Source organism: Heteronotia binoei, chromosome 1 (genome assembly GCF_032191835.1).
Source record: "Heteronotia binoei isolate CCM8104 ecotype False Entrance Well chromosome 1, APGP_CSIRO_Hbin_v1, whole genome shotgun sequence".
NCBI lineage: Eukaryota > Metazoa > Chordata > Lepidosauria > Squamata > Gekkonidae > Heteronotia > Heteronotia binoei.
Genome location: NC_083223.1, coordinates 31,276,584 through 31,291,372, shown reverse-complemented (window position 1 = coordinate 31,291,372; position 14,789 = coordinate 31,276,584). Strand labels below are relative to the sequence as shown.

Genomic DNA, 14,789 nt, shown 5'->3' with positions numbered 1-14,789 from the left:
TTTGAAGTTGATTATTTTGTATGGTCCACGAATGACGTTATAAATATCTAAATGGCCCTTGGCAGAAAAAAAGGTTCCCCACCCCTGATTTAAACTTTCCATTTTCATGGCTGCAGTTATTTGACCCAACAATAGCACTTCCATAACTTTGATGTTTATCACAACAACAAAGGGGGGAAAATAACAAAACAATGAATATAATTAAGAGCAACAGGTAGTACACTGTTTAATAAAACAGTATCTCAAATCACCAAAGCAAAGGAGAGAATACACAGTAAAACAAGTCAAGGAATAAAAGAGCCAGTAATTAGTAGTAGTGCTGGGGGGACCACAACTCAAGAGAACATGATGGGGGAAATTCATCTAGTGTCTTACACTTGGCACCAATCAAACTGATGTAGGAAAGGAGCCGAAGTCAGGCACTCTCTCTGGCTACCACCCACTTTACCTATGAAGGTGGCAGTGCAGAGCTTCTACAGAAGACATTAGCTAACAGGCAGTTATGAAACTCCAAATGCAATTTTTCAATAGAAAATGCATCAATTTAAGTTGTATAATAAAAACTTTTGCATGGCAAGGATTGTTGACGCATTGATTTATTTTCTCTGTTTCTGCCTGTTAAAGTTTGGCCACATCCAATAGAAAGTATAGGCTACAACGTTTAGACTAAAGTTTGGAAACCAAGCCATATGAACCTTAAAGCAGCAGGCTTAACCAAGAAGAAAAGAAGACTGATGAGAAGGGAAATGCTGTAACTTAAAAAAGGGAACAGCAATCATGATCCCAAGCCCCAGTGAAGATTTGGACAGAACTTTTCTAAATTTAAGGGCAATTTAGGCAACAAAATAAAGCCACCCAGATATATCTTTAGTATAAAAATCCATTCTACCCATTGACATACCCACACCCTTAAGTCAAATGATCTACAATAACTTAAATATTAGTGTGTGTTTTTAAAATTAACACAGCCAAAAGGAAGCACAAGATGGTGCTGGATTAATTCACTATATATCTCTTTCTCAAGCATGGCCCCAATCCACAGATCTCTAAATCTGTGAATCAGGGTCACACTTACACACTTACCTCATGTTGGTAGAAAAATCTGAAAATTTTAAGACATATAGGGGTTTAAATTTCCCCTCGCCCCACACACAAAAAGGCTGGGAACCACACTGTTTGCTGTGACTGAAGGCAAAGGGGCAGGCCAAGCAGCACTGTAAGAGATGGGAGAGGAGCTGGAAATACAGGCAGTGGAGGTGATTGCGGGGGGGGGGGGGTAGCTACAGTGGTTTCCAGAAATGGTGTGGAAGAGGGGGAAGCTGCAGCTAAGAGGGAGCAGTGATCCCTCCTCTACAATTATCACAAGTTCCCACTTGTTTCATTTATATTTGTAGGGATCCTGTATTTAAACTCAAGCCATACTGTTTCACTGCTTCTCTTGAAACCCCAAAGACGTACACATTAAAACTTAATTTAAAAACCACGTGCATACACTTTGGTTACTCACATTTCCCATGTATTCTGAAAGGAGATCTTGCAAGGCTTGTCGCACAGCATTACACTCTGCAACTATGCGCTCCCGTCGGTCATCACGTGTGCAAGACGAATCAGCCATCAGGGCTGCACCACTAATGATGCTCTCCAGGCGCTCTTCCAGGGAAGGCCTAAAACGCTCCTCACTGAAGTTCAAAGGATCCACAATAATTTGTTTCTGGTAAAAAGAAAGGGTTTTCAACTTTTAATAACAGACTCACTACTATGGACCAGTGTGATGAACGTTATCATAGAATTTCCAAGAAATGTTAACAGTTGTAACAGCCATCCTTTGACAAACACAACATTGTCATAGTTACATTAAATCATATCCAGAATTATTCAGTTTCATCTAATTAATCCAGTGAAGCCCACTGCAATAATAGAGTCTGAATAGACACAACTATTTTGCATATAAGAGATTCCAACTGTAGAGGGTTCTAGTCACCCATATTTAGAATGTTATACCACAAACAAAAATCCTTCAAGCATATCAGCATTTTGCATGAGTATGGATCATAACCAGTTATACCAAATTAAAAATGCCTCAGTGATTAATTCCCCTTTTTAAAAAATATAATATGGCTCCATGAGGTTTCAGTCATGAGAGAGATGGTTTGTTAATGCAAGAAATATTTTAGGAATGTCTTGTTAATAGTACAGGTTTAGCTAAAAATGCAGCTGTACTTGACTTTCTTTTAGAGAAGCTGTTGAACAATAAGTCTGCAAAAGTGGGCTGGTATCACACAGCCTCACATGCATATGTATGTATTCTATTCACACTAACAGTAAAGCCTTGCAACTATTTCAACAGTTCACACACCTTCATTCCAGCCAACATTCTGCTGTGTCCCATCCTCAACTAGCATGCCAATTCATGCAGGGGAGATCTCATTCGAAATACAAAAGGGGAAGATAAACTCTGACCTTTTTACCTTCAAAAGCACTCCCTAGACATCCTTGCCCCTCCAATCAACCCAATAACTTCTCTGAAGCAGCCCAAATCAGTAGCCTTTGCAGCATCACCAGCCAATCCCACTGTTTTTCTCAAGGCTATCTGCCTATTTCCATTGCACAGCGTTAACCAAACAAGCTTTTCAGTGCTGCCAATTCAAAATGCCTAGCAGCCAGCACAGCTTACATGCATGCATGCAGGGAAGGAGGCATTTTGAGAGTTCTGAAGTGCAAAGTCTCAGGGGAAACAAGCCCAGGATAATAATCTCATTTATTTATAAAACTCCTTACTCTTTCTGACGTGAAATACTCAAGGATATTTACAATAAAACTACAGTGGTGTTGTAATAATAGTAAATCATCAGGCAGACACACATTCATGTGATCCCAAAAGGGGTGCTAAGGTGGCATCTGAATACTGGCCTTATTGCCACAAGTAAAATCAAGCAAAGAGCCAGCCTTCTTAGGGAGGTTGCTCTACAGATGCAGAGCCACTGAGAAGCCCTACCTAGAGCTTACAGAAGATCTAAGGAGAAAATGGCCCACATCAAGGCTTCTCCAGTAGAATTTCATGGCCGATTCAATTTACACGTGATAGGTTCATGATGTAATGCTTTGTAGTGTAAAATAGTACTACAGATATGCCTGACCATTTAAAAACTTCAAAAGCAATTCCTTGAACCAGGCTTGGAAAAACTGGCAGCCCTGGATACAGACCACTGATTGCCATCTATACCAAACAGGGGAAAAAAAGATCAGGAATGATTGTGGAGCAGGCATGCCAATGTGAGCACAGTTATGGAAAACTTACAGTGGACAGCCAATGTGGCTGGAATGCTGGATGACAGCTGGGAAGGACTTATGTTCAAATCTGTGCTCTGCCATGAAGTTTGCTAGCTGATCTGGGACCAGTCAGGCTAACCTACCTCATGCTGTTGTTCTCAGGATAAGACTGAAAGAAGGGCCCACGTGTTGCCTTGAACTCCTTGGAGAATGGATAATAAATAGGTTTTCCAGGGAGTTCTCTTAACAAGCTAAAACCCAACTCTTTCAAAAATAAGTTTTAATGGTGAAGGAGGTAATAAAGGGGAAAAGTATCAAGGACATAGGGAAAGGAAGATGAAAAAGCTTCAGAATACTATAGAAAACAGAAATAAGTAACACAAATCTGATTAGAGAAGGAAGAAATTGGGGCCAGAACTCATACAACTTACGTCAACACTTCAGCTAATTGATGGCCTTCTCACTACTTTGGGCACAAGCCAAGAATAGGCAGTTAGCTGTCTACAGCAAACCTGCTCTAGCAATGAAACTGTTATGATGCCGTAGATTATTCAAAATAATTGCCAACAGAATGCTGGGAAAATGAAGTAGTTTCTCTATTGAGAACCAATGGGTTGAAGCTGAATCAAAAGAGTTTTTGGCTAAACATTAGGAAGAACTTCCTGACAGTTCCTCAATGGAATAAGCTTCCTCAGGAGGTGGTGAGTTCTCTTTTGGAGATTTTTAAACAGAGGCTAGATGGCCATTTGACAGCAATGCTGATTCTGTGAACTTAGGGGGAGGCATTTGTGAATTTCCTGCATTGTGAAAGGGGTTGGACTAGATGAACCTGGAGGTCCCTTCCAACTCTTTAATTCTGTGATTCTATTAGAAAGTAAATTGGTTGGGGAAAATGTTTTATATGGGGACAAGAACCTTCTGCAGTTTCCCTGGAAGAAGCAAATAGGACTGTCAACACAATTTGTTGAGTTTAGTTCATTCACCTTCTACCCCCCTCAAGGAGTGTATATAGCATTTCCAACTACATGACATCCTTTTGAGTTCTAAATAAGCATTCTGAAATCCTGTAAAACCTTGAAGAACTTGGGGATGGGGGAATCTTGCAAAATAGTCTATCAGATAAAAGTGAAATGTTTAAAGAGTGTTAAAAACCACTAACAGCCAAATCACACCACTGCAAATTTTAGATCCAGTATTCAAGCAATATGCTAGCAATCACAGCATCACTGCCTTCAATTGGATTACTAAATAAACATTCTTAAGTCCAATGTTCAAACTTCAAATATGGGTATTTGTCCAGGAGAATAGTCAGGAGGTGTCTGAAGCATACATGGAACAAACACAAATATGAGATGGAGCCCAACAAGCTCTGAATGAAAGTTCATTAAAATAAAAAGCCGTGTATCTTTCAATTTGGAGATACATTTATTATTCTCCACCTCAATATGTATTTACGATCACTAATCTGATCAGTGTGGTGTCTGTGACCTAATTCTATACTTGATTAGTCAGAAGTAAGCCCCACTGAGTTCAACAGGATTTATTTCCAAGTAACTGTAGAATAAGGGTGTAATACTGAAGAGGCCAGCATTCAACCAAACATCCAAATTAATTGCTAAGTAAGCTTCTCTTCTAAAATGCTTATATAGAAACAGAAATATGTTGCAGCCTGTATACCAGGAGTGACAAACATGAGGCCTGGGGGCCAAATCAGGCTCCCAGAGTGCTCCTATCAAGCCCCCGAGCAACTGCCTGTCATCTGCTTCCTTCTCCCTATTTCTTGCTTCCTTCTGCATAACAGCTTGCTTTGCAAGGCTTGCTCAATTGCACAAGAGCTACAGAGCAAAACCTCTATTTTCTCCATTGCCTGAGGTTCCTCCCTTCGGGAGAAGGGGGGGAAGGCAGAGCTTGTTTTTCCACGCCTGTCTTCCTTCCTCCTCCTGGTCCCCGAGGAAGGGAGGGGAAAGGGGAAGGAAATAGCCAGAGCTTCCTTTGCCCAGTATCCCTGGGAGAGATACAAAGAAGCACCCTTAATACCAACAAGTGGTAACGTTTTAAGCATGTTATAAGATTTTTTTAAAAAAAATTGTGCTTGTGTTCTTTATAACGTTTATATCTCTGCTACCTAATCTTAAATAGGTATACATATGTCCTGGCCTGACATGGTCTGGCCCAACAAGGTCTCATTTATATCAGATCCGGTCCTCATAACAAATGAATTTGACACCCCTGCAATACTGTTTCTATATTCAGGTAAACAAACCCTTCTTTTTATTTGCTACCACATTGATGGTCTCTATTTCCAAAGTATTTTTTTTCTAGCCGAGCCTCTCCCCAATGATGATGATATATTTGGGTATTTTATAGCACACCAGTTGCAGTTCCATGACAAATGCTGGTTATATCTGGAACTTCTCCTATACAAATGAATGCATTGGTTGGGGCCAAAGGGAGAAAGCTTAACCGACTATGTTATTGTTTCAATGGAACACCTTTGCTATTTCAATCAACTTAAAGTTGGCGGTTATATGGGTGCTAATCATCTGCCCATTTATTTCTCTTTGTGCCCTCAGCATTTAGCCATACCACAAAGTTTATCGCTCTCTCAAAATTTGAAAAGCCTTTGTTATCTGTGCTGGAGGCCTATCTCCAGTGCCTCAGCTTGTGCTATTATGAACTCTGAAAGATTGACCAGATATTTTTCCTCACCAACTAAGCCAATATAAATCTTGCCAACCTGTCCAGATTCTTGAATCATTCAGTTCTCTATATGTCAAGGTCCAGGATATTCTATTGGATCAGAACATAGAGGTAAATTGAAACACGTGGTTTAACAGAGACCACAGATTACTTAAAAGGCAGATTCAGTAGAAACAAAGAATTCAGAAGAAATAATACCATCACAATTCTGAGGGAGTCATTAAACCTGAAAAAGAGTACAAATGAAGGCATTTATACCTTCAAATTTCATAAATCTACTGAAGCACAACTTTGTGCTAAAGTTGCATACTATAGTTCATGTTCTTAATGTAGTAAAAAAATTAAGGCAGATTACAATTTGGCTCAGATGCTGCTACCTTGTTTAATAGGTTCATCTACCTCCCCTACCTGAAGTTTGGAGGTTGGAAGGGTGGCAGGAGGAAGGGGGAAAAAAGACAAAGACAGTATGTAAGTAGAAAATATTGAGTATGGAAGTGAAGAGACCAAGACTAGGTTAAGTAATAGGACTGAACAGCAGATTAAAAAAGAACTTGTTCAGCCTCAAGGTAGGAACCTGTCTTTTCCTTCCCTTCTGTTACTGTTAAAGCACCATGTAGGCTGGCAGCAATATTCTAGTACTGATTTCTGGAAAGAATGGGTGGTGGCAGCAAATGCCTGAAGGACTGAAAGCACAAGAAACAGGACGAAGGAGGAAATTATCAGGGAATGATGCTGGAGGAAAATCTCACAACACTGTGGGCTACTGTAGGAATCTGTACCGAAGCAGGAAAAGTCTTAGGCAGGTTATGAAGGTGAGTAGACAAGCATCCTGAGATTTTGGCCTGCCTTAATATCTGGCCCAAATCTGCACTTTCATAGGAAGAGGAGAGGCCTTGTTTGATAACCCATGACTGCACTGGGGAGGGATGTAAGCTTCTGACTTCCTAAGCTGGGAAGGAGGGGTTGAGTTATAGGGAAAAGCCAGAAAGAAATTGTTATTGTTTTCCAACTGCTGAAGTTTGGCTCAGTATCAGAAAGAACCCCTGCTTTCTTCAGGTTCAGAAAATGGACAGGGAATCTGATGCTGCAATCTGACAAAGGTGCACTCATCATGAACCTTGAGAACAGGAAAGAGAGTGGACCTTGGAAACTACACTGAAAGAAATCTGGAAGTCTTGAAGAAATTCTAGAAGGCAGCAGAGGCCTATGGGAAAGCAGCACAGAGGTATGACAAGGGGAAAAGAAAATATGCTTACAGAATTGAGGCCCAAGAGTGGCTATTCACAAGCTGTTTGGTGTACATGGAATCTTTGGTCATAGGCCCTTTTGGAAAATGCCGATCCTGCATTAAGCAAGGACTTGTATTAGATAGCCTATATGGTGCCTTCCGTGATTCTAATAAAACTGCTATGCTTTGTACAGGCCCCCTCATCTGACACACTTCCATGAATATAACAAGTGCAGTCTTCCAAGACAAGGGACATGCCTTGCCTAAAGCAAAAGATGAGTCCCTCCATTTATAAATATGGATGCTTTAATCTGTATTTCAATAAATTGTGTTTAAAAGGAGCATCTTTTCAAATGGAAACTCAGAGACATCTTGACATCATAAATAAAGAGCTGGCTCACAAGTTTCAAAGGGATCTGCAGATGTCTGAACCACCCTGCATTAGAAGAGGAGGAGGAGACTGGATTTATTCCCTGCCCTTCACTCAGAGTGGCTTACAATCTCCTTCCCTTCCTCTTCCCACAACAGATACCCTGTGAGATAGGTGGGGCTGAAAGAGCTCTGAGAGAACAGCTCTGAGAGAACTGTGACTAACCCAAGGTCACCCAGCAGCTGCATGTAGAGGAGTAGGGAATCAAACTCAGTTCTCCAGATTACAGCCTCTGCTCTTACCCACTACACGAAACTGCTCTCATCAGTATTAGGTACACTGTTTATAGCTCTCCCCCTCTCTTATGTGTGTGGTATAGTCACAGCTGACTTACAGTGACCCTATAGGGTTTTCATGGCAAAAAACATTCAAAGGTGGCTTGCCATTGCCTGAATCAGCATCACAACCCTGGATGGAGGCCTCCCATCCAAATACAAGCCAGGGCTTCCTGGGCTATACAGGTCAAGGCAGCTGCCCTTTATACTATGCACATTTTTTCTTGTTAAATTCAGTACTTACATCAAAGTTGTTAAGTGCATAAGCCAACTCTCCCCCACCGCTGTGCTGCTGAACTGAGTCCTCAGAAGCCGTTGCTTGGGCTGCATTAGAGATTCCTGTCACTGCTTGCTGCAATTGTTTATAAATCAAGTCCCTGTTGGCTTTATAAGCAGCCACATCAGGATGTTGCAGGCATGCTTGAGAAGCGGTGTACAGTATAGGAATGTTTTTCTGAAGAATTCCTCTGGCTGCAGCCATCTGATCACGATGACCTATGTCTTTTAATTCCTGCAGGGAATATATTCAAATAAAAGTATTTTGCCTAGTGAAATAAAGGTTTAGACTCCCACACAACTGAACACTGCATTTTGCTACTTTTTAGAGGTCTAGCATTCAACAGAAGTTACAAAGTTCTACATAGTCTCCAAAGCAGCCAAGTTGAAGCCACAGAGGCCTGGATGCTCAGCTTTCAGTACCAAAAGCATAGAACATCAAAAGAGAAAAATAAACGAGCACAGCCTCATTAGTTTTACTAAGAACTTCTAAGAGTCAGGTGACAATATCTCAAACTGCTCCTTTATGCAAGTTCTCGGCACCAACACACTACAATCTCTGCAACAAACACATTAGACTAATCAATGAAGTACAGTTAGGGAAAATGATGCTGGAGGGAGCAACAGTGGTGGCACAGGCTTAGTCTTCTGTTGAGAAGAGCAGAAATTAGGCTCTAGAGATGTGTACTTTAAGAAAATCAACATTTTTGGATTTGGATTTTGGAAAGAGCATGTATCAGGGGTGGCCAACGGTAGATCGCCAGCATGGCTGATGGCTGGGGCTGATGGGAGTTGTAGGCAAAAAAACATCTGGAGAGCTACCGTTGGCCACCCCTGGCATATATAGTGCACCTGAGCTTACTTCAGGGCTCCACTTTCTCCAGTGTCTGTTTTCCTATGCTGACCAAAGGCTTCATTCTTCAGACAGCTTTTCCTCAGCTGTCTTTTTAGCTCTTTTTGTTGCACGCTACGGGCCGAATCCAGTACAAAATTTCTGCTTGCGCTAGAGCTCTTGCACAAGAGGAAGTACAAGGCAGACCACAGTACCTGTTTGTGCTAAACCAACTTACTGTATCTGCACTTGCATTCCTAGAAGGTAGGCAAAACTGCACCATGTCTGTTTATGTTTCAGCATTGCAGGATCCAAGATAATAATTATCACTCTGGTAAGTCTGAGGGTAGCTTTTTATTTTCTTCTACTACGGACTTCAACCAATTAAAGTTCACTATAGCTCTGTGCATAATCCCCTCCTCATATTGACTGAATGCGAAGAATCATATTGCATGCAGAAACATATTGGCCCCATTCTGGCCTGTTGGCTTGTGAGAATGGCATTTATATGCACAGATAGCATCCACATGAACGCTTCTTTCCTGTGATGGGGATGCTGAATTTGGAATCTTGCCAATCACAGGGGAGGGAGAGTTCACATGGCCACTGCCTCTGCAAACAGATACCATGCTCACAACCTGGAGATCATGTGGAGGTTGGGACAGCATGCTCCTCCCCAGTTTCTCCCTCCACATGCTCAGTCAATGTGTGAAGGGGTCATACATGCAGGGCTCATGTCTCCCGCCCTCATGTCACCCATTCTAAGCTAAAGGCTAGTAAAAGTGGTTAAACTATCCACAAATTGCAACAATCCTCCCATATAATCACTGAAAACCTCAGAAATCACTCCATTGGTAACAGTAACAAAGAATCAACCCACTGTTTGGCAGACTGCCCCCAAAGCCTGTATACTTTGTTGCATTATTTCCCTCACAGAAGTAGAATCGCACATGCTGAATAATACACTTTCAATCCGCTTTAGCCATCTCCAAGTGGATTTTGCTGTTTCACACAATAAAAACCAACTGTAAAGTGGACTAGAAGTGCATTATTAATTGAATGTAAAAATACTCCTCCAATGTTTAAATGTTATAATTTCTTTAATATTAAATCTTTAATTTTCAGTATAGATTTACATTATATTTGGTAACTTTGCACACGTAATTTTTTCTGGTTTCCAAAATTCCCAGACTTATTATTCACTAATGCGCAATTTGCCCACATGTTTTCTATAGTTAATTTGTGCTATCCATATAGATTACCTTTTAGATGGCCTTTAAGACATGATGATAAACTGCCAGGTTTATCAATAGCTTCCATTTTATAATATTGACCAACATGGATTCTGTCCAAACATGAGCCAGTTTGAAAAAATGTAAAATTTGTACCATACCTGTTGCCTCTTGCCTGCCATTATATTAAGTTTATCCACCTCTGGTTTAAGAGCTTTGTACTGTATTCCTAAATCCTGTTCAGTACCAGCATTTCTGAGTTTCAGGATGCCTTCTTCTACCTAGAATATTAAAACAAGTTTTAAACTATGTAGAAAATTGGAAGGTTTTACCATTTAAGAAGATTCTGGAAGTGCTCAAGCAGTACAATGAACTGTTACTGCCCTCTCCCCAGAGGTGTGTTAATTTAGTGAAAAGTACTGATTGTAAACTGCACGGATTTAAGCAAGCCATTACCACTTTTTAAGGCATACAGAATTAAACACTGGGTTGCAACCTAAAGCATGGAACAAGTTCATAAAAAAGAATAAAGCAAGTTCATTAAAAGTCCACTATAGTTCTGTACATACACTCCTGAAAAATACTTGAGAGACCAAGAAGACAAGGGAGGTAGGGATGGGTCATGAACTGGACCCAGTTTATGGTTTGCAAGCCTTGGTTCTTGCAGTCAGTTCTTCCACAAACCATAGTGTTTTTCAGGGAGGTTCGTATGGTTCATGGGAGTGGTATGTGGGCCAGGCATGCTGGTGCCAATGAATCAATTGTTAAGGTGTGTGTGTGGGGGGGGGGGGGGGAGATGGATTTCTGCACCTCTGGAAACACCAATCTTAGTTCTCCAAATTTGGATAGGCAGCTCTGGTTGCCAACAAGAGAGATCCCATTCTGCTCTATGGAAGCAGAAAGGATACAAATCCCCAGCTCACACCCAGCTGCTTTCACTTATTAGCAGGTAGTTAGGCAGAGAGGAAGTAGAAGACTGTTAAGAGGCAGAGATAGAAGGATTTGGAATACTGGCAGAGGGGCAAATCCACTGGATTCCTTGGTTGAGGACTCGCACACTCCCTCCTGAGTCGGATTTTTCTGCACCTGTCCCAAGGCTTCAACCCACACCACCTGTTCCTCTGCTACAGCCAGGCAGAGGGGCAAAGCCAGTGGATTCCTCAGCTGAAGACTCGCCCTCTCTTCAAATTATCAGCACTCCTATGCTATGAAGGCTGAGAACGGGCCAAGGGTGCTCGACATGGGGCAAAGAAGTCCACCCTCTAGTCCCACAGGTCCCTGTTCCTTTGGGACGAGCCTGACCTGCTGGCCCACTCCTGACTAGCAGTGCCCAGCTGCAGTGGCATGTCACCACCAAGGGTCTCAGAGGCAGAGCCTTTTCCCCGGATGTGCTCTTGGGGATGGAGTCAGGGCAGAAGAGCTATTAGTGCTGTCCAAACAGGAGCAGTTGCTAAGACTCTTTGCAGAGGAGGAGGAATCTGAGGGTGGTGAATTAATCAAGGGGTGGCAGAGAAACATCCAGCTCCTTCACATCCCAAACTCTTTGGGGATGCTTCCATTTCCAGTCCACCCCTCCATCGGTCCTCCCAGTTCAGCACTAGACTGCCCCATTTTGGGGTCCCCGTTTTCAGCCCACACTCAAACCCTTCGCAACAACCCCTGTGTTGAAGAATAATGGGTCTGCAACCTCCAGGTGCGGAGGGGCTCAGACCCTAAACACCTGCTGTCCTCCACCCTCTGTAGGCACCTAAAGGCACCACCCTATTCTGTTGCCTCTAGAGCAATGGATGCCACCCAGTAAGGAGAAGAAGAGGCCTACACGGCAGGGAGAAAGAGGGAGCTGAATCCTTCTCAAGTAAAAGGCTAACACAGAGGGGGCTGTGGGTGGGAATGGAACCTCCAGGCAAGCCATCCTCCAAGAGGCCATTCCCATGGGGACACTGGCACCACTGGGCAAAAGGGCTAAGGGGAAAGCCCAGGAGGCATTCACTCACCTCACTGGTGAGATGGTTGCCCTGGATGGACAACCTTTGCCTGTTGTAGAGGATATGAGCTTTCGCTGGCTGCTGTGCCATGTATTCCATCGCCCCACATAGGACTCCTGGCCAGTGAGTTGTGCCCTCCCTGCATCATTCTGATGTAGATAGTCAAGTCCCAGTTGTCCAGAGCATGAGGGCAGACCACACAATTCATGGCAGACCTATGGAGCAGCCATCAGCATGGCTCCCTATCCCCCTCACTACCCACTGACAGCAACCACAGGACCTCTGGACTGCCAATGCAAGACCAGGGCCCTGGAAGGAGAGAACAATCCTGCCACTAGGCTACAAATTGGTTCTGCTCCACACACAGGTGATGGATGCAGACCACTTGGCAAAGAACATTACTTCTACGATCTGCACTAGCCTGCAAAAGTGGATGCCTATAGATGACATCGTCACAGATGTGGGTGCTAACATGTTGGCAGGGGTGAAGGCTGTGGGCCTCAACGGCATCATCTGAATGACACACATCCTGCACCTGGCAATGAGGGATGATCTTGGGTTGGGAACAGCATCAAGCCCATCTGGGACAAGGCTACACTTCTCTCGTGGCATCAGATCTGCCTCCAGCTGCACAAGAGGCCTGAACAGCTCCTACAGGACATCCCCACCTGCTGGAACTTCACCTATGTGATGATTGAGCGACTGGTGGAGCAGAAGGCTGGCAGTGCTGGATGTCATCTCATCCATGCCCATCCTGCATGGAGGAAAGGAGCTCAGCATAAGCTCAAATGACTGGGTGGCCCTGTCCCAAATGGTGCATGTCCTGAAGCCTTTTCCGAACACCACTGCCATTTTCTGCTCCTACACAGTCAACCTGAAGCAAGCCACAAGCTGGATAGGCTGCTGGCCTCTGCACTGGAGCAGGAGCCAGCTCTTTTCCCTCGGACATGTTAAAATTTGCCACCTTGAGCAAGGTGGAGAGATTGCAGGTGGGCATGGCCACCCAGTTGCATCCTCTCTGCAAACAGGGAAACTATAGACTGGCCTGTATCTGCAACCCTCATAAAAGACAACTCCTCCCAGCTGTGGCAACTTAAAAGGCCCATTCCCTTTCCCCAAGGTGGCAAATTTTAACGGAAGGTGTCATCTCCCAGAATACCAGATGCCTACTTAAGATGGCAAATTCAGGAGCATCTGGGAGAACTGGGTTTGATTCTCCACTCCTCCTCATGCACCTGATGGTGTGACCTTGAGTCAGTCACAAATTCTTTCAGAGCTGTTATCTCAAGAGCTCTCTCAACCCCACCTAACCCCACAGGGTGTCTGTTGTGGGGAGGGAAAGGAGATTGTAAGTTCTCTGAGACTCCAGAGTGAAGGGCAGGGTCTCCAATTTCCTCACCCACCCCATTGGGGAGATGGATTCTGGCTGTGGCTGCTCTCATCTGGGGTTGTATTTCCAGTTTCACTGGTGTCTTACATCATGCTCAAGGGCTGCTCTGCCTCTGATTGGCCCATCCCATTGGGGAGATGAATTCTGGATGTTGCCAGCTGCTGTATCCCATGGCTACATTTTGGACTTGGTGTGCCCTCTTTAAATTCTAGGGCTGCTCACTCGCCCATCCACTGGGAAGATGAATTCTGGGTGTTGCCAGCAGCTCTTTCCTGTGCCTATATGGATTTCCTGGCTATGGCTGCACCCCCCCCCCCCCCCACATATGCCTCGTCAGAATTTGTCTCCCCAGGACTTAGTGCTTCCAGCCTCCCTCTGTCCACGTTTGCCTCCTTGCAACCCTCCCAAGAATTGGCACTCCCAGTCCCCCCAATCCATCTCTTCTCAAATACTGTCCCCATAAGAACCACTTCCACTGGGGAAGGCAGATGAGTGACTGCCTCCAGGGCTCGCAAGGAAGGAAAAAATCTCTACAACAGCAAGGAGGCAGGCAGGTGACTGCTTCCCAGGCCTGCAAGGAAGGGCTGGCCACCCCCAGAATCCATCTCTACTACCTCCCAGGGCCAAAGGGAAGTGTGGTGGGCCACCCTCACACCAAGGGGGAGGTGGGCAGGGGATCTCCTCGTGGGCCCGATGAGAAGGACTGCCCCCCCAAGCCAATCCTCACCAAACTTGGAGGGCTGGTAGAGGAGCATCCTGGAGAGATCTGCTGTAAGTTGGAAGGCTCCAGCTTGTGGGGGGGGGGCACTTGACACGCTCCCCCATTTTGCACATCGGACCCTAGGATCTTCTCCCCCCACCACATCCTATCTGCCCACAACTGGGAAAGCAGATAGAGGAGCCGCTGTGAGTTTGATGTTTCTAGCTTGCAGGGGGGGCATCCTGATCCTGTGGCTGTGATTTCCCAGAGAGCACTTTCCTAGGGCACCTGCTTTGGGGAGCTGTACTTGGCCCTCTTAAATCCAATCCTCATCAAGCTTGGAAAGCAGGTAGAAGAGAATCAGCTGAAGACTCCCTATGAGTTTGGTGGCTCTAGCCCACAGGGGTGCCGGTATACTACACCACAAACTCACAAACTGGTTCGTTAAATGGAGAAGTTCATGAAAGTGAG

General features: G+C 44.1%; 1 protein-coding gene across 2 annotated transcripts in view; it reads right to left on the bottom strand.

Moving 5' to 3' along the window:
- The window catches only part of CTNNA1 (catenin alpha 1), a 124,925-nt gene that overhangs the window by 97,922 nt on the left and 12,214 nt on the right, over nt 1–14,789 (bottom strand). For both annotated transcript variants that reach the window (XM_060232955.1, XM_060232948.1), the window contains 3 exons: nt 10,405–10,524; nt 8,148–8,414; nt 1,508–1,711 (listed from right to left, as the gene is read on the bottom strand). In XM_060232955.1, the coding sequence (XP_060088938.1) occupies nt 1,508–1,711; nt 8,148–8,414; nt 10,405–10,524 (591 nt within the window). The remainder of the gene's footprint in view (nt 1–1,507; nt 1,712–8,147; nt 8,415–10,404; nt 10,525–14,789) is intronic.